Here is a 19,620-nt window from a genome sequence, read left to right on the forward strand (position 1 = left end):
TCTTCTTTGATTGGTCCGAGCGCGCGGCCCCCTGCCCAATTAGGAGGCGCGCGTCGTCACGTCGGCGGGCCGGGCGGTGCCCGCGGAAATTTGAAATGGCCGACGAGCTGCTGGCGGGTATGGGGCTGGGGTCCGAGGCGGTGGGGCCGGGGCCGAAGCGCTCGGGCTGGGCGGCCGAGGAGGCGCCGGCGGCCCTGGAGAGAGGTGAGTCCCGCCCGCGGCCCGAGGAGCCGCCCGGCGCAGGCCGCGTCCGCCAGCCCCGAGGGCGCCTTCCGACGGGCCGGGCGGGGGGCTGGCGGCTGCGTCCGGCCGGGCCTCCGCTTCCCGACCGGGCGGGTTGGCCCGGGCCAGCGCTCCGCCCTGCGGGTCCGCGCGGGCCTCCCGGGCTCGGTGCGCGCGTCAGCCTCTGCAGCGCGTCCCGGAGCGGGCCGTGACCGCGCTGCCCTCCCGAGCGCGCCGCAGCCCGGCTCGGCTCACGGGCGCCGGGCCTCCGCTCAGCCCCGCTCCCCCCCGGCCTCAGCTCACGGGCACCGGGCCTCCGCTCAGCCCCGCTCCCCCCCGGCCTCGGCTCACGGGCACCGGGCCTCCCCTCAGCCCCGCTTCCCCCCCTCCCTCCCCGGCCTCGGCTCACGGGCACCGGGCCTCCGCTCAGCCCCGCTCCCCCCCGGCCTGGGCTCACGGGCACCGGGCCTCCGCTCAGCCCCGCTCCCCCCCCCCCCCCCCCCCCCCCGGCCTGGGCTCACGGGCGCCGGGCCTCCGCTCCCCCTCCTCCCCCCTCCCCCCTCGGCCACGGCTGACGGAGCACCACGGGCAGGTGACACGTCGCCGTGAGTTAGGGGCGGCCCCACACGGCCCCCGGGGCTCCGCCCAGCCCCGCTTCCGCCCTGGGAGGTCCCACTGCCTACTCTTGCTCATGCCCTTATTCTTGTTCGTGCTCATGCTCTTATTCTTGCTCTTACTCTTGCTCACGTTCGTGCTCTTGCTCTTGCTCATGCTCGAAGCCGGCCGCCTCTGGCTGGGACAGTTCAGTGGGTCTGTGTCGTGGACAGAGCCCCGGCAGAGGGAGAAGATGTAGGTGACCCAATGCCGCCACTGCCCCGCGCGAAGTCACCTGGCTTCGGCTTTCCCAGCTGGACAACTGCAGGCGGTGCCACGGAGGGGTGGAGATGGAGCGAAGCGCGGGTGAAAACCAGCCTTTCAGAGTGGCTGTGAGCGACGGCGCAGGAGTAAGGCGGCTCTAGCGCGTTCAAGTACATGCACTTACCATCGACCCCGTGTTAGGGTTCAGGCCGCTGGTATTAAAAATACACTCACGTGGTTGCAGCCGTCACCACCACCATCCATCCCCAGAACTCTTCAGTTTGTAAAACTGAAGTCTACTGTGGATGAAAAGGGCTTCTGTGGAGGTGACCTCACAGGGCGACCTGGCCCTAGACTCCTCTCCGGGCAGGTGGTGGGCACTCCGCCAGGGCATAAACTTCTTCAGCGAGAGGTTTCAGGCCGGCTGTTCCATTGCCCGTGGGTGTCTAGGTTCACAAGCCTCTGAAGTGCAGAAGTAGTAGCCCTCAAAGGGGAGCAGACTGTCACCCCTGAGAGAGCGTGCGATCTTACTGCCCTGCAGTTCCACCCCGTGTCCCTCTTTACGCTCCCTCCCTGGCTTCAAATGCGTGAAAGAAGCTGCAAACTACTGCTCCTGAAGCACTTATCTCAGTCTGTTCAGATCTCGCTACTTCCAGGCATGTCCTCTGTTTGGCTCCAAGTCAATCTTTATGAAATTCTCTACAGACTTGGACATTCTTAAGTTGACACTATGCCTGTTGAACACACACTGCCCATTCCCCCCTCCCCAGTCCTTGGCCACCGCCATTCTACTTTCTGCCTTTGTGAGTTTTGACTAAGTAACTAGTCAGTGGAGTTACACAGTATTTTCCTTTCTGTGACTGGCTTATTTCAATTAGCACAATGTCCTCAAGGGTCATCCATGCTGGAGCATATTGCAGAACTTCCTTTTTAGGGCTGAGTAATAACACCTCATTGTGTGCATAGACCATGTTTTGCTTATCCGTTCCATGCGTCGTTGGACACTTGGGTTGCTTCCATGCTTCAGCTTTGTGAGTGATGCTGCTCTAACGTGGGTGTGTGAATATCTCTTTGAGACCCTGCTTTTAATTCTCGTGGGTAGATACCCAGGAGTGGGATCGCTGGGTCATGTGGCAGCTGTATTTTTAAGTTTCTGAGGAACCTGCACGGTTTCCCACAGTGGCTGTATCAGCCTGCATTCCCACCTGCAGTGCACGGGGGCTCCTGTTTCTCCACACCCTTGCCAGCACTTGTTTTCTCCATAGCTTTTCTTGTTTCTTTTTTGATAGTAGCCACCTCATGGGTGTGAGGTGAAGGTGTGATTTCTTCAACAAACATATATATTGTGGGATGGGCACTGTTGTAAGTGATTAGCAAATACTTTATTTAGTTCTCTTAATTTAGTTGAAGTAGGCATCTATTTTCATCTTTATAGGGAGGAAACTTAGGCACAGAGTTTGTTACACAGCTAGTCAGGCGCTGCTGTGCATCAGTGTTTGCGAGCAGGAGACCCTTGAGCACGCTTCGGTCGCCTGTGGGGCGCGTAACCCTGGCGGCCTCCCCAGGGGTAAAGGGTGAGAAGGAAGGAGGAAAGAGAGCAGCTTGACTCTCTCTAGTAACAGTCTCCCATCCCCCTGTAGTTTCCGGAACTACTGTGCCAGTCTGTGCACTGGCCTCAGTGTTGTTTGTCCGTTAAAAACGTGGTGTTGTACAGAATCCGCTACGCCACTGGCTAGGTCACACTTCGCGAGAGAGAATTACACGCAGCCCAAACCTGGTGTGGTTGGCGTCTTCTCTTCCTTTGACAAGGTCCTCGCAGTTAGGAGGAACCTAGTAGCTCTGGTGAAGCAAACCTTACTTGTTAAGAATCTCTCCTCCCTGTTTACTGAGGGGCATTGAGAGACTGATAGCATAGAAAATAAAAGGGTGGCTTCAACTCATTTGAGAGGGAAGATAGGAAACCAGCTCCTTATTTGAAGGCAGCTTTGTAGAATTGTTTTGGACAAAAATGACTGAGATATTTGAGCTTTGGACGTTCCCGGCTGCAGTGAGAGTCATGGCTGTCCTGTGAAGGAGAACTGGAGTGATCTCCACTGAATCCAGTGACAGGTGCCTCCTCCGCCTCCTGGGAAAGCTCAGAAACAGACCCAGCCCATGACGGAGCTCAGGGTCTTAACAATTTGAAGGAGATCCTGCGCTTGGAGATATGTTTAAGTTCAGTAAAACTGGTTTATTCTACAGCGTTGGGGAGTGAAGCTTGTCGGAGCTCCTGAGCTAGGCATGAACGTGGACGCTACCTGTAAGCCCCGAGGGCCTGGGTTCATCGGCCCATGATTGGGTGGTTCTTTCAGGTTTGTTCCAAGACGGAGATTCGAGCGGTGACTGCAGCAGTGACTACAGCCCAGGGTCCCGGTTGCCCAGCTTTGTGCTGCAAGGGAAAACACATTTCCCAGAGATGTTCCAGACCAGCCACCTTCTGTTCTACGAGCGCTTCCGAGCCTATCAGGATTACATTTTAGGTGAGCAGGCCCTCCGTCCTGCTTCTCACCCTTTCAGTTACAAGCAGGTTGTCTGTCTCAGGTCCTCAGACAGCCACCGTGGTCCGGAGCATGCGGCTGTAAAGGGACCTGCTGACGCCCTCTCCTCGTTGTGTTTAATTTGTGTGCAGCTGACTGCAAGGCCTCTGAGGTGAGAGAGTTCACGGCTGAATTCCTAGAGAAAGTGCTGGAACCATCTGGATGGCGGGCGGTCTGGCACACTAATGTGTTCGAGGTGCTGGTGGAGGTATGTTTCATCCCTTCATTAAGACGTTTGTCTCTAGCCAAAGGCACCTTCCTTCAGACTGTTATGGCCAAAGCGCTGATTTTTAATTAAAGTTTATGAGCTGATTGAAAACAGCTTGCTTTTCACATCTAATCACCAGGGTGTGTGAAGTGTTCGCACATCTAAAGACATCTGAGGAGGAGCTGCCAGGGAACTGGGGTGGCTTACGTCCCAGTGTCCTTTGACAAGGGGACTTGGACCATACACCCGGCACGTGGAGGGGGTATTTGAGACCATTTCAAAAATAAAGCCGCCTAATTATGAAGTCAGTGGGGTTTTAGTTAATTTTTTTACCTTAGTGGCAGCCCATTAAATAGCTCAAACCAAATAGGCATTTTAGAAACTAGCCTGTTTTTTGTCTAACAAATCTTCAGATATGTGGTTAATCTCTTGATAATGTGTCTGTCCCAATGCAGAGAGGAAGAACAACTTCATTTTTCAACTGACTGGCCTTTTACTTTTAATTTATTTTTATTTTAATTTTTCTAATCCTCACCCAAGGATATTTTTTCCATTGTTTTTCAGAGAGAGTGGAAGGGAGGAAGGAAGGGAGAGGGAAAGAGAAAAGAGAGAGAGAGAAACATCGATGTGAGACACATCCACTGGTTGCCTCCCTTACACGCCCCTACCAGGACCGGGCATTGAGCCTGCAACCGAGGCCACGTGCCCTTGATGGGAATCGAACCCGAGACCCTTCAGTTTGTGAGCTGATGCTCTAACCACTGAGCCAAATCAGCTAGGGCCAACTGAGCCTTTCATGTGAAATTTTCACTCTAATTACAGCTGTGAAATGCTCTCCATGTTTGTTAACTGGACCACCAAAAACCCCTGTTAAACTAAAATGTTAAACCAGGGAGTGTAAATACAAGTCATGGTGCAGCTCCTGTAGATGTACATCCCATGCTGCAGCGACGGTGTTCCGGGCAGTGGGTGCAGCGTTTCCTTGTGGATTCTCAAATTCTGGATTATGCTAATATCTTTGGTTGCAGTTCAGGCCTGTTAATTAGGTTGATAGTCAATCCCCGTTTCCTATTCCCCCAGTCAGTTCTCTGAAAGAATCAGGGTCATTGCTTTATGGCCATTCCTCGCTTAAAACCTCTGATGCATTTACCAAAGGCCTGGGTCTGGCTTCCTGGCTCCTCCTTGCTAGAGAGCACATCAGATCCAGGCTCCTTCCCCTGTGCCTCATGCCCTGGTCTCCTGCTGCTCGCCGCCAACCTTCCCCCATCTGCTGCCATTTCCTTTCTTTGGTTCCAGCAGGAAATTCCGCCTTTCTGCTCCTGTAGCTGCCAAGCTGGTCTCTGCCACAGGCCCTTTGCACCTCCCCTGCTCTCCAGATGGCTGCTTTCATCTCACCCGTTTCATTGGGGCTCCCAAGTAACTTCCCCAAGTAAAAGCAGCCCCCACCCCTGCTAGCTAGCCTCTGTCACATACTTGTCACCATCTCGTTGGTTTGTTTCCTTGATTACAACGTAAGCTCCATGCGGGTCAACGCCAGGCCTGTCCTTGTTGATCCTTGTATTTAGGAAGAACGCTCTCCACTCTCATTATATGTTTTAAAAAAAAATCAGTCTATAGGCAGTGACATGTGTGTGTATCTTAGTTTTGATTTCTGTGTGTTAAGTCCCTTGTTTTAAACTTGAGGTCACGGATGTGGACTTTGCGGCCCTGAAGGCTGTGGTGAGGCTGGCGGACCCGTACCTCTGCGAGTCTCAAGTGAGCACCTTCACCGTGGAGTGCGTGAGGGAGCTCCTGGACCTGAAGGGACAGCGGCTGCCCCTGCAGGAGCTCTGGGTGGTGTTCGATGGCTCTGGGGCGTTCGACCAGACTGCACTTGCAATTGAGCATGTCAGGTAGGAGGCGAGCCTGGGGAAGGTGCCCCGTGGCCAGAACTCGGGGCTCAGTGCGGTGGTTCTGATCTGCTCTGCATCCAGACCTAGCACTCAGACTGTGAACTTGGTCACTGTGGTTTTTTAAATATTCAAAGACAGGGCAGTCATTTTTAAATTTAAAAAATTTAAAGAAAGGTTTAAAATTTTTATTTTGAGGTAGTTTCAGACTTACAGAAAAGTTGAAAAAAGTATAGAGAATTCCTGGGTAGCCTTCATTCTGTGTTCCCACGTGTTAACAGAAGACAGGGTTCTGGATTTGGTTTGTATAGATTTCAAAACTGTCTTGAAGGTTCTGGATGCTAAGCCCGTGATTGACATACCTGAGTGAAAGGAAAGGAAAGCCTGTGGACCAAGTGGGGCTCCTGACCTGGCACAGAGGAGTCAGCTGGGAGAAGGCGTCCTCCTGGGCTGCGCCTAGGCCCCACGGGGCTGTGCTCCCAATTTGGGCCCAGTTGGTTCCCACTGGCACAGGGCACCCTGCCCCTTAAGTGAGGAGGTGCACCAATCCCTGGGTTCGTAGGTGAGGAACCTTTTGTGAGTTAGTTCCTGGCATGCACAGTTCGCTTGGATCCTGTATATGAGAGTGCTCACTAAGGAAGGCTTGCTTTGGCATTAAGAGTGGCCTTGCTCCTGGTCGGCACCTCTCCATCTCTTCTTGCTTGACCATCAGTGTTTGGCAGCCGGTAGTAAAGGAGCAGTCTCGGCAGGGGCCTCAGTGGCTGCTGCAGCTGCTGGTGGAAACCTGGTGGGAGTTTGTCGTGGGTGGATCAGCTGTCAGCACCGGTGTCCTGACCATTCTTATCCTCGTCGGAAGCAAGGCCCAGGCAGTGTTTGCTTCCTGACAGAGGTGCGTGGTACCTCTTGAAGTAGTCTGGCCAAAATATCCCTTTTCTAAACCCAATATAAAGTCTTTCTGCCTTACTCTCCGTTTGCTAGAAGTAAACAGGACATGTGAAACAACCTGGTGGGCTGCAGTCAGCCAAGTTCAGAGTGTGAGTGTGGAAAACTATGAAATAATGGAAAGAGAAGAGGGAGGGGTAGTCTGCAGAAGGAGAGTGAGGGTGAAACACAGTGGCTGACCCACCTCCTGTGAACCAGCACTGAGGGAGGACTGGACACTGGCTGGGGGTTTGGATACTGAGGAATCAAAGTGTTCTGTTGGCACTTATTTTAGAGGTGCATGCTGATAATGCATGAATGATGAGCTTCGTCTGAGACTGGCTACCAAGTAAGTGTCAGGGCAGTGGGGGGAACAGGGAAGCGAGGTGGGGGGTAGAGGTGACGAAGTTCGCCTGTGAGTTGTGACTGTTGAAGCCAGGTGACGGGTGCATGGTGTTCACAATGCTGTTTGTGTATGTTGGAAATTTTCCATGATAAACAAATTGTTAAATCACGTGGGGAGCTTTAAAAAACATCCTGCTTCTCCCCCCCCCCCCACCCCCCCAAGCTGTCAAGAGATTCTGATTTACTGGTCTGGGTTAGATTTGGGAATCAATTACTGAGGGTCCTGGGAGTCTAAGATGCAGCAGGGTTGAGAACTGCTTTCTGTTATGTCCCTGGATGAGCTCATTTGTTGCTTTAAGGCCATCAATATGCCTACAACTCCCCAGATTGGTGTCTCTGGCCCTGACCCTTCCCTTGAGCTCCGGGCTCATGTATTTGTCTGCACTGCCAACATCATCCACTTGGAGGTCAGATAGGCATCTCAACCCAAACATGATGAAAACAACTCTATTTCAACCTCAAACCTTTTCTCTCCCAGCCTTTTCTCTCTCAACAAATGGCCCTACCACCCACTTGCTCACAGTAGGTAGTCAGTGACTAGCTCTGATGAAGGAAGTCCTAGCCGAACCCGAGCTGTGTCCCCATGTGTTAGCTGGCTGAGAAGAGGGCTTGTGCCTCAAGACCGCCGAGTACAACAGCCAGTGCCCAGCTTTTTCTCCCATAGGTGGCAGAACTGTTGTCATTGCTGCCTTAGCTCCCACCCCTCCAGAACCTGCACACTTCGAGCCAGTGATTGAACTTGAATGGTGCTGATTTCCATTTCAGGTTTTTCTACCAGAACATCTGGAGGAGTTGGGATGAAGAGGAAGAAGATGAATACGACTACTTTGTCAGATGTGTGGAACCTCGACTGAGGCTGTGAGTGTTCGCTGCTGGCCTTGGGCGTTTGGAAGGGCAGCCTCCTGTGGCTCAGCTTCATCTGTGGTTTAAACTTACCTGTGGTTTCATGTCACCTGTGTGGTGTATGTATACTCCAGGGGCCAGGCAGAAACAGGCTGGTCGGTGTTCAGCAGTCACCCATTGGCAATTATGAAATGAATCTTGCACGTGCAGAGAAATCTGTGTGTAGTGTTTCTAAACTGAGCCTAAAACAGTTCAAGAAAATCTAAGTTAACAACTCAATGTTTGGTAAATCTAAATAAAACTTGAGCTATTGTATTAAAAAAAAACCTTTGTTAAATTCAAAGGCAATTATTTGAAAAATAGTGAATTTAATTGAATTATAGAAGACTTACTTGCTTCAGTTTCTTGAGAGAGACGTGGCTGTACTCTCAGTTCCTGCTGTGAGACATACCTGGTGGACTTACCTCAGGATGTTTTGTCCAGTTCTTGTCCTCAAACGTTGTTTGACGTGTAGATGAAAATACTAAATAGTTAATAGTACCAAATCAGAATATCCAAAATACCTAAACACATCCTTCTTCTAATTTATCATATTTTGGTAGGAAAAACCCTTCCATGCAAATATACGGTACCCCAAATTCACCACCATTCAACCCAAATAGCTGTTCCGCACGTGTTAAATGTGGCATTTAGCCTTCCATGAGATGGTGCTCTAACACCATTCATTTCTCACCAGTACATGCTGCAGTAAGAATAAAATTAGAACTTGCACTCCCAGGAAAGAGGAAAATTTGTCGAAGATCATTTTCCTGCATGAAAGAGAATTTGGTTATGTATGGCAAGGCATTGAGCCTCTGCACGCTTGTGGAGTCCTGTTTGATTTAGTCAGTTCTCTTAGTTTAAGTCGTAAGTAATAAGAGTCTGTGCAGAGTCTGGTTTGTGGTTCGCCTGGTGAGGGTTGTGCAGCCTGGTTCCAGCGCCTCACAGGTTGGCTGTGGTTGCTGTCCAGCCTTCCCAGTTTCTCCATTGTGCTCAGTGCAACTCGAAAAGCTTGAGTGTTTTCTAGCTCTGATAGACATGCTCTAGAATGTTCCAACTTGGCAGCCTCCCTCCCACATGTGATCATAAACGATTTACACACACCCGTGTGTCAGGCAGGGAGAGTTCAGGGAGGTGCTGTTTCCAGTTATGGAGAAGAAACCTGTATGTGGCAGAGGAACAGGAATGTACTTATAGCAGGCAGACTTTTTCTTTTTTTTTTTTTTAAATATGTCTTTATTGATCTCAGGGAGAGGGAGAGAGAGAAACGTCAATGATGAGAGAGTCATTGATTGGCTCTCTCCTGCACGCCCCTGACTGGTGATCGAGCCCGCAACCCAGGCATGTGCCCTGACCAGGAATCGAACCTTGGTTGCCTGGATCCTAGGTCGATGCTCAACCACTGAGCCATGCCCAGCCGGGCAACAGGCAGACTCTTAAAAAGATCCCTGGGCTAATGTGGGGCAGCTCTCAACAGGCAAGACTTACAGGGAGTCAGGCCATGTTGTGATGTCACACATGTGGGAAATAGCCTTCTATCATCAGAGCACTGCTCAAGGCTCATGGCCCGAGACACAATGGGCTCGCTGCTTCCACACTTCAGTGTCATGGTAAAAGAAGGAATGACCAGCTGGCATGGATATTAGAAATGCTAAGGGACTGGCTTTAAAACTTGAGTCTTAATCTCCCTAAGTTAATAGACCTGGGCTGGTAGTCAGTGGTTTGGGCCCCAATTTCTTTCTTGTTTGTAAAGTGCGTTTCCAGACTGTTTTTAAATGAGTGTAGATTAACCAAGCAGACAAAACCCTTGTTTTTCAAGCTTTACCTAGTTCGTTAATTTGGACAGCAGAGAAAATTTATTACTCCGTTTTAAACACTGTTTGAATGCTTGCCATAATTTGGTATAAATCTGTCCAGGGTGTGTTCTGTTTCCCCTCATCTTAGTCGAGCATGGCTGTGTGTAAGAGACGTCACCTAAGGCAGCAGTTCTCATCCTCCTGTCGTTAGGGTTTGCGGGGGGCTTTAGAGCCTAATTTCACTGATCTGGACGGGGACCTGAGCTCCCCAGAGGTTTGCAGGTACCACCAAGGTTGAGATGCTCAGGCCTGAGGCATCTACAAGAAAATATACTTTTAACTGAGAAGTAAAGCAATAACAGTAGTATTGTCCTTTGTTTTTAGATCCATTAATTTCACATTCCTCAGCTATATTATACATTCATCAATTACTCTCTGGCATCTGGAAGTACTTTTTGTTCTGTCCATGTATTTGAGAAGGTATATAAATTAGTAAAGAACTTTTAAGTGCCAATAAGTTACAAGGTTATTTGGTTTTAATTACTCTAGTTAGTGACCACAGCTGTGTTTTCTCAGAGGGGCTTGTTTTGAAATGCCCTGATAGTCTTCCTGAGGGCTGTCCTGTGTAGTTCTGTGCTGTCATACTTTAGAGGTGAGGATGGGCTGGGTGGTTTGAGTTATTTTCACCTTTGACCCTGTAAATATGGTCGTCTTAAATGTTGTTACCAGACTATTTGGGGTGCTTCCTTCCCTGTCCCACCCCCACACTGCCCTCTGTGACCCGTTTATTAAGAGTTTGAATCTAACATGAGAACATACTTTCTTATTGAATGATGGTGACAGATTGTGCAACATGGACTTTCAGTGTTCCTGTAGCACAAATGCTTGGATTTAAGGAAAAAAACAACTTCTCAAAGGAGAAACATCCGCGACCTTCCTGAAGTAGTGCTTAAACCTTTCAACTGCTCCGCTTCCAGGGGTGCGGCCTGGCCTTGCTGGCGCTGGAGCCCACGCGGGTGGAAGCGCTTCCCCGGGGCCCTGAGAGCACGCGGCTGTCTGTCTCGGTGACTGAGACAGTCTGCGGGGCAGGGGCTCAGCCTGCTCTTCACCTTGCAGACACTATGACATCCTCGAGGACCGCGTTCCCTCCGGACTCGTGGCTGACTACCGCAGTCTGTTGTTGCAGTGCGAGGACATCTACAGGAGCTTCCTAAACCTGAGGAGCAGCCTGTCGGCCTGCGACTCGGACTCTGAGCAGGAGAACATCTCCATGGTGGAGGGGCTGAAGCTGTACTCCGAGATGGAGCAGCTGAAGCAAAAGCTGAAGCTCATCGAGAACCCCTTGCTGAGGTACGGCCTGCCTGCTGCTCCTGGCTGCTTGGCTTTGCTTTTTTTTATTTTTTTAAGGGAAAGCAAAAGTTTATTGAAGGATAGACAAAAGTTCCCACCACAGGGAGAGGGATCCCGAACAGGTAGCCCCGCTTCTTTTTAAAATATGCTTTTATTGATTTTACAAGGAGAGGAAAGGAAGGAGAGAGAGAGAGAGACGTGGGTTGGTTGCCTCCTGCATGCATCCCGACTGGGAGCTGAACCAGCAACCTCTTGGTGCAGGGACAATGCTCACTTCTGAGCCACCAGCCAGGACAGTTGGTTTCTTTTCTAAGCAGCCATACTGCTCACAGTTCTCTCTGGTTTCTTCAAGGTACGTGTTTGGTTATCAGAAAAATTCTAATATCCAAGCAAAGGGTGTTCGTCCAAATGGCCAGAAGGTCACCCACGTGGTCTCCCCCACCATGATGACGGGGCTGCTGCAGGCCCTGCTCAGGGACAGGCTCTGTCAGGAGCCTTGTCACGAGGACATAGAGGTCCAGGTAAAGGGGTTTCTTGCTCCGGGTGGCTTTCCCTCTTCTCTTTACCTCAGGTTTTTCTGAGCTCTGCAGAGTGCTGATGGGCCCCTCCAGAGCTGCTTTTCTGTGGAGTGGGCAGTGCTCACTTCAGTGCTCCCTTCAGTCGGCACTCGGCAAGCATGCCCTGGGCACATGGTGGCAGCATGGGTTGCTCACCGTGTGGGGACTCCGTGAGAGTGAGCCATGGAAGCTCCCGAAACACGCGGTTTGCACTATGTCCTTGCTGTTTCCTAGTTCCACAGTGACCCGTTGTCAGCTATAAACTCCTGCTACGAAGGTGACACGGTGATTGTCTGTCCTGGCCATTATGTGGTACATGGCACCTTTTCCATTGCCGACTCCATTGAGCTGGAAGGTGAGTGTGGACAATCAGAACAAGCTGCACTCAGGCAAGACGGGCTTAAGAAACAGGAGCCACCGCCTTGTTGGAGCTCCAGGAATAAATGTGATTTCAGTCCATTTGGTTTCACACATTAAGGGCATGTTAAGCTCACAGGGGACTGATGTGGTGTCTGAGCAGCTCTGGGGATGGTCTCTGTGGCATCTGTGTGTGGGGAAGACAAGCATGCAGAGAAAAAGACCATAGGAAGAGGCACACTTTACAGATGGCAGGTGGCTCATGGGGAAGAAATCTTGTTTCTAGAATAAAAATATTCCAGCAATACATTTAAAAAATATATATAAAAAATATTTACTTGTTGCTTACTCTTGTTTCATAAATGTTGTGGACATACTGGTGCATTAAAAAAAAATTTAGCTTGTTTTTGTGAGAGGTATAGATCCAACTTGAAATCGGACCAACAATCTTGTTTTTTAAAACCTTGCTGAAGGTCACAAATTCTGCCCTTTGGATCTTGACCAGAGTGTGCTCTTAAGAACATTAATGTTGAAGATTCTATTAAAAATAACTTCTTAGCAGTTACATTTCTTGTACATTTAGAGTGATGCTAGAATTCAGGTTGTTGTGCAGTCGTTCATCTTAGTCCTGTGTTTTCATAATGTGTCAAATTTACATGCACCTGTTCAACTATTTACCAAAGAGCTTCAAGTCAGCAATAAAGCTTGTAATGCAGACAATCATCCATCATTGTGGGCCTCGTGCAGCTGTTCACAGACGGTGTCAACTGTGCCCTTTGTCTTCATCTTGTCAGAGCTTCCTAATGGAAGCAAGGCCGCACTCGGCCCTGCTGTTCATCAGCACATCGCCTCCCCTTTTGTTTATGTGTGCGCTTTGTTCTGTGCTCTCCAGCCTGATAACGTAGGAGAGGTATGACTTCCCCATACACACCTGCAGGGTAGGTCTCCACAACAGGAGCACTTTATTGGCACAGTGAGAAGAGCAGGGATGCTATAGATCGTGCGCTGGATATTCGCTCTTCCTGGATTGGTGAGGAAGTGGTCATGCAATGGCCAAAGTGTCATAAACGACCACACAGAATCCTGGTAGTTCAGTGTAACTGGCTAAGTTTGCTAACAGGGCACTTCTGAGAATCTGGGCAACTGGGTGGTATCTAGTGTGAGCATGGACAAGAGTACAGCTTGTCCGAGGCTGATCTGGTCCTCAGCCAGCACCTGTAACGAGATACACGGAGCACTTTCAAGGTGCAGGGTGTCAGTGCAGATGGCAGGGTGTTTCCTGCTTAGAACTTCATTTACTTAGGTGATGGTTTTATATTTTAAACTGCTAAGAATACATAACTTATGTCATAACCTCAGTTTCTTTTTCAATATGGCATTTTTTTTTACATTTAAAATTTTTCTGATGATAAACTGGTTATTGTGGAAAACGTGCAGGGTACAGGCAGACAAATGATTTAGATTTGTAGAGGTCTGATGTTTTTCATTGGTTAACAAGGTTCACCTATTTTTTCCAGTAGCTAAAAGTGTTTTAAGTCATTTTGTCAGATTTTAAGTCAGTCTGTTTAAGAGAATATTAAATTAGCTAATCTTAAAAAATGCTTAGGCTTTCTGATACCTAATTTTATTAGGATGATAGAATCTTAGAGTTGAATGTTTTAAAGCCCTTTGACCAGCTGTGAGTATCTAGGATCAGTTATTTTTTTACAGCAGATTTGTAAGTGAATTGAGTGCTGACCTGGTCTGAGATGGTTATTGGGTGGCATTCCTGATACGGGGGAAAATTGAGGAGTTATTAAAAGTTGTATACTCTGGTTTAAATTAAACAAGATGTGTGGGGAGAGAATTAGATTTTATTTCAATGCAACTGGGTTGATTGGTCTTGCATATCGTTAAGAGTTATTTGAAACAGAAACCTGCCGTGGCAGTTTGTGTTCAGACCTCTCCCTGTGCCCACGCTAATGCCTGCTCTCTTTCTTAGGATATGGTCTGCCCGATGACATCGTGATAGAAAAGAGGGGCAAGGGAGACACTTTCGTGGACTGTACGGGTGCAGATGTTAAAATCTCAAGCATAAAATTTGTTCAGCATGATGCTGTAGAAGGGATCTTAAGTGAGTATCTGAATATTTTGTGTACGATTTGTTCTAGGCTTTGAGGGAAACTTTCCTTTCCCTGGAAGATACAGTCTAATAAAATACCACTCTGGAGTCTAGAGGCTGATTAGTTATTTATGTACTTAGAGGGACAAAGTTTAACGGTAGCTTTTGAGCAGACTTGAAAGCTTACTCCAAATGGAAAATTAGTTCAGCCTATTCCTGAAAGTGGGGTAGTTAAAGATTGGCTTCTGTGTGATCATTTTTTCTTTTAAAGCATCTCAAGATCGTGATCTGTGTTCTTTGTATCCGATTTAGCCCTAGATACAACCAAGGTACCTCCGTGTGTCACTAGTATTTGTTTCCTGGGATCTGCACCCCCTTCCTTGAGTTGCGCCTCCAGCATGCTCAGGAGAGTGAGACTGTCAGATACCATTTTTTTGTAATTAAAAAGTGCTTTTTAACTTGATTTTGCATTTCTCAGGTCAAGTTATTCTTATTTAAGCATGCTGCTTTTAGATTTTAGACAGTAGCTAAAAATAGTCATCATTTGATATATCTTGAATTTGTAATTCCATAACAAAGTTTAATGGTAGCTATTGAGCAGTATTTAGGCCATCTGATGCCAGCTCTGGGCCATCTCTCATGCTGGAGAAGATGCATTAGGTCTGGCGTGTGGTTGCGTTTTCCTCCCAGTTATACACCGGGGCAGGACCACTGTGGAGAACTGTGTGTTGCAGTGCGAGACCACCGGGGTCACCGTGCGCACCTCTGCGGAGTTTGTGATGAAGACCTCGGACTTGTATGGGGCCAAGGTGTGTGCTCTCCATCCTTTAGGGAGTAGTTGAGGCTGAAGTTCCAAACGAGTCAGTAAAATGTGGGCCCGAGATGTAAATGCATGCTCTATTCTCTCAAAGAAGTCCAGACATTCACATACTCTGCCCACCAGACTCAGTACCATTTTCAAGACTGGTTAGGAAGAGAAATGACCTTTCACCTTCTCTGTAACACTGACAGGCACTGTTGGCACCGCGCTGAATAAGGGGTGGGGGCACACTCAGCATCGTCTAAATAGAAGGTTAACTGCGGGTTTCTTGTAGACATTCTTGACCAAGCTGAGGAAATTCTCTTTTTCTGTTTTCTGATAATTTTTGTAATGAATGTGTATTGACTTTTGTCAAATGTTTTTTCTGTATTGTTTGATATGGTCACATGGCATTGATTGATTGAATCAGAATGCTGATTTGTCCAGAATGAAAGTGGAACAGTAGTGAAGGGATGATATTTTAGCCAGTGTTGTTGTGCATGCGTGTGTGTGTGTGCATGTATGCCTGTGTGCATGTGTGTGCGTGGGCTCTGAGAGTGATAAATGATAGACAGGTTGCTGGAAATGGAGGATGGCAGTGTTCATTAGAAATACCTAGTAAGATTTTCTATAAAACACTTTCTACTTGCACTTTGCATCTGCTCTGTGTTGAAGCCTAAGAAGTGGTTGTAATAAACCTTCTCTGATAGTCCTGCCTTTTAGAAAACAGTTGTCATTGCCTTCAATTTTGCCTTGTTAGGGTGCTGGTGTAGAGATATATCCCGGGAGTACGTGCACCCTGAGTGACAACGGGATCCACCACTGTAAGGAAGGCATCCTTATTAAGGTGAGCACCCTCCTCCTGAGGTCAGGATGGTTCCATCCTGGAAATGATTGTGTTTTATTAAATTCCCATGTTGGGTTCTGGTGTTTTCTGGTTTGGACAAGCATAAACAGTACGTAGTTGTTTGTTTTTTAATCCTTGCCCAAGTATATTTTTCTATTGCTTTTCAGAGAGAGTGGGAGGGTGGGGAGAGAAAGATTGATGTGAGAGACATAACAATTGGTTGCCTTCCGCACGTGCCCTGACTGGGGCCAGGGGTCGAGCCTGCAACCAAGGTATGTGCCTTGGCCCGAATCAAACCCAGGACCCTTCAGTCCATGGGCCGATGCTCTCACCACTGAGCAAAATTGGCCAGGGCCAGTATGTAGATTTTAATACTACAAATAACTGGTGATTGCAGAGCTCGTGAGGATGCTTTGCTTTGTGTAGGTCTGCAGAGTGACAGGAAGGCTGTGTCACTCACAGCTCAGAAGCATCACTTTCTACTTTATTTTTAGAATAGCCTAAAGACAGTGTGGGTTTTAAGGCAGGCAGTGTTCAATGTGACAGTGCTTTACACATTTGTTTTCGATGTCAAAGGACTTCCTGGATGAGCATTACGATGTTCCCAAAATATCCATGGTGCATAATGTCATACATAACAACGAAGGCTATGGTGTCGTCTTGGTGAAACCGACTATCTTCTCTGATCTGCAGGAAAATGCCCGAGATGGAGCTGAAGGTATGCTATGTTGAGTGATTTCTGAGTAAAACCCAATCGAATTTATCTTATTTCAGCCTTGAACTTTGTTTAGGGATCTGAGTCTTCCCCTGCTTGGGGAGCTAGCATATGCCTGGCATGGAGAGAGAGGGGCTGGGTAGAGCTGGAACAGTGTAGACTCTCAGGATGAAGACTTTCAAGGTCACCTAGTTCAGCTGCTCCTTCAGAACTTGATGTGTGGTTCCTGTGATCTGCAGCTGCCCCCTTAGTGGGCTTGGTTCTCTGAACGTGCAGAGCAAGGGTGGCCGCACGAGAGCCACGGTGGCTCCTGCTGGCACTTGTTAAGGATGGAGGCAGAGAAGTGAAGGTGCCGGGTTGAAGGCTGTGTTTCTTGGAGGGGATCGTGGAGTTGGCCTCTTATTTTTTATTGCTTGAAGTAAATGCCTCCTGTCGACTGTCTTTCTTGGCAGGAAAGTTGAGGTAACTCAGTGGGAAGTCCATGAAATGCAGGCCATGACCCCAATCGCTGTGGAATCTCAGTCGTGAGGAGGACTGAGCTTTGCCATGGGGAGGAGGCCTGGTCATTGGGCTGCTCCAGCCAGATCTCCACGAGTTCTCTGTAGGTCAGAGTGCAGGTGGGCTGGGCTTGGGGATCTCACAGAGGTGACAATGACGTGTCAGTGGGCAGGGTTCTTGCCTGAAAGGTCTGGGAGGAGGAACTTCTGAGCTCATTCATGTTGGCAGAATCTGTTTCCTCAAGGTTGTTGGACTGAAGTCTCCATTTACTTGCTGGCTGTTGGCTGGGGATCACTCTCAGCTCCAGAGGCTGATCTCAGGTCTGGGCTGCATGACTCCTTCATTTCAGCAGTAAGGAACCTCCCTCGAGGCTGTTCTCTCTCAGGCTGTGAATGTCTCAGGCTTTCCCTTTCTCCGTCTAGCCAGAGGAAACCCTGCTTTTAAAGAGCCTGTGGGAACCCGGCTGGGCGTGGCTCAGCGGTTGAGCGTCAACCTAGGATCCAGGTGATCGGGGTTCGATTCCCAGTCAGGGCATATGCCCGGGTTTCAGGCTCTATCAGTGACTCTCTCATCATTGATGTTTCTGTCTCTCCCTCTTCTTTCCTCTCTCTGAAATCAATAAAGATATATTAAAAATAAATAAATAGCCTGTGGGATTAGCTTATGCACATCCTATTTATCACTGATTAGTAACCTTAATTACATCTATAAAACCCTTTTGCCATTTCACAGCTATGAAAGTAACATGGGGCAGGCATCATGGGAGCCACCTGGCTCCTAACACTGCTGAGCAGACGGTGAGTGTACAGGAAAGGTCTATTGAGTGGAGGAGGTTCTTGGATAAAAAGAGAAAGGAGTTCAACATTGGTAATCCTGTCCAAGGGGCATGAGACCTTGTCTGAAGGGCAAGGCCACTGACGGCAAACAGTTTGTCACATCCAGTAAGACGACAGAGGGATCTTTGGCAGGAGCAACTGGAAAGCTCTAATCAACTGTGGAAATGCCTGCTTTAGTTGGGTTTGTTTGTCTATTTAACTTTGTTTTTTTCTCCAGAAAATAAAGCAGTTGAAACTCAGATGAGTGGAGAGGCAGATGCAGCCGGGAGAGTGGAGCTGGAGGAGCTGATTGAGCGCACGGCTGGGAAAGCAGGGCTGTGTGTGAGGCCCGGCCTCTCTGAGCAGGTCGAAGGGAACTGTGAGATTGTCAGTGAACTCGTTGCTGCCTCCACACAGAAAGGCCAGATGAAGAAGAAAAGGTTGAGTGAGCTGGGGATCACACAAGCTGACGACAACTTGATGTCCCAGGAGATGTTTGTCTCCATTGTGGGGAACCAGTTCAAGTGGAACGGGAAAGGCAGCTTCGGCACCTTTCTGTTCTGACGAGGTGATGTGGACAGACAGCAAATCCTGCTTCTGCACACGCCGCCCCAAGAGCCACGGCTGCCGCCGCAGCCACTTCCTGCTATGTCATACTCGACGGGCTTGACTGGGTTCGATGAAATACGCACAGAGAACACTCCCTCTTTATAAAAAAGGCGATAAAATCATGTGAAATAGAGAATACTCAGAGATTCCGATCTAGAAAGTCTTGCACGGTTCTCTGATATTGAGCCTGTTGGTAACTTCCTGGTGTGAATACGCTTTAACCTGCACTTTCGAGAGGGGGAGCAAGTTGGGGAGCGCAGGACAATGCGCGAAGGGACAACGCTGCCGAATGCGCAGCCTCCGTAGTGTTCTTCTGACCCAGTGACAGCAAAGCTGGTTCTGTGCTGTGTTTGCCTGATGCCTGTCTTAGAAGAATAGCTTTTATGGTTGGGACGTTCCTGGCCTCATCAGACTTCCTGGGTCCAAGTGGGCTACGTTTATATGTTGAGCTGTGTCATGAAAACCAGAGTAGATGGTGTAGCAGGTTTGCAACAAATGAGACGTGTTATTTGGAGCCAGTGTGTGCGTGGAGCACTGGCCGGGTGCAGCTGCTTGGAAAGAAGACGCTCTCACCAAAGGAGTGTCCTGATCCGATTTCTCATATGACGGTGACCTGTGCAAACCAGGCGAGCACTGCAGTCTTGATGTTATGTAAAACCCAGCTTTAAAAATATTTATATTAAAAGAAATTATACGTGACATTAACATGCCTACTGATTAAAATGACACTGGTGAAGTGATAACTGGATCTTGTTATATTTCCCAATGCGCGTGGGCCAAAGCGCCAGGGCAGTGTGTGTGATCCTTTGAAACGCCATAGCTTGATGCTTTTTAGTGTTTCACAAAGAGTGTTAATTTTCTTCTCAGTGTGGTTGATGGTTTTTTAAATTTGAATAAATTGAAATTCTTTTCAGATGCTACTAATTGGAAGGATTCACGTCAGACTTGTTTGACCATTGAGAGGCATTTTTCTTCTAGTCTCTTAAAATACTGGTGCAAAAGTAATGCTAATTAATTTGGCACCAACTTGAGCCAAATACCGGCTTAAACACCATTTATTCAACTTAAAAAACTTACATTGGCTTTCCACTTGAATTTCTGCTTTATCTTAGAGTTGAGGTTTTGCATATTGTCTTTATTTGTTAATGTTTGTTTATTTAATTCTCACCTGAGGATATTTTTTCCATTGCTTTTCAGAGAGAGGAAGGAAGAGAG

At 48.6% G+C, this 19,620-nt stretch overlaps 1 protein-coding gene across 1 annotated transcript; it reads left to right on the forward strand.

Annotated features, from left to right (window-relative positions):
• Positions 1–95: 95 nt before the first annotated feature.
• SHCBP1 (SHC binding and spindle associated 1) lies at positions 96–19,144 on the forward strand (the record flags this gene model as incomplete). The annotated part of the gene is made up of 13 exons (XM_081118835.1): positions 96–204; positions 3,432–3,599; positions 3,749–3,864; positions 5,548–5,756; positions 7,845–7,937; positions 10,874–11,107; positions 11,460–11,628; positions 11,899–12,019; positions 14,003–14,134; positions 14,813–14,931; positions 15,682–15,768; positions 16,345–16,486; positions 18,035–19,144. 13 exons carry the CDS (start codon positions 96–98, stop codon positions 18,358–18,360), a joined length of 2,025 nt encoding a protein of 674 aa, XP_080974961.1. The 3' UTR covers positions 18,361–19,144.
• Positions 19,145–19,620: the final 476 nt, after the last annotated feature.

Source organism: Miniopterus schreibersii, assembly GCF_964146895.1.
Source record: "Miniopterus schreibersii genome assembly, chromosome: 18".
Classification (NCBI taxonomy): domain Eukaryota; kingdom Metazoa; phylum Chordata; class Mammalia; order Chiroptera; family Miniopteridae; genus Miniopterus; species Miniopterus schreibersii.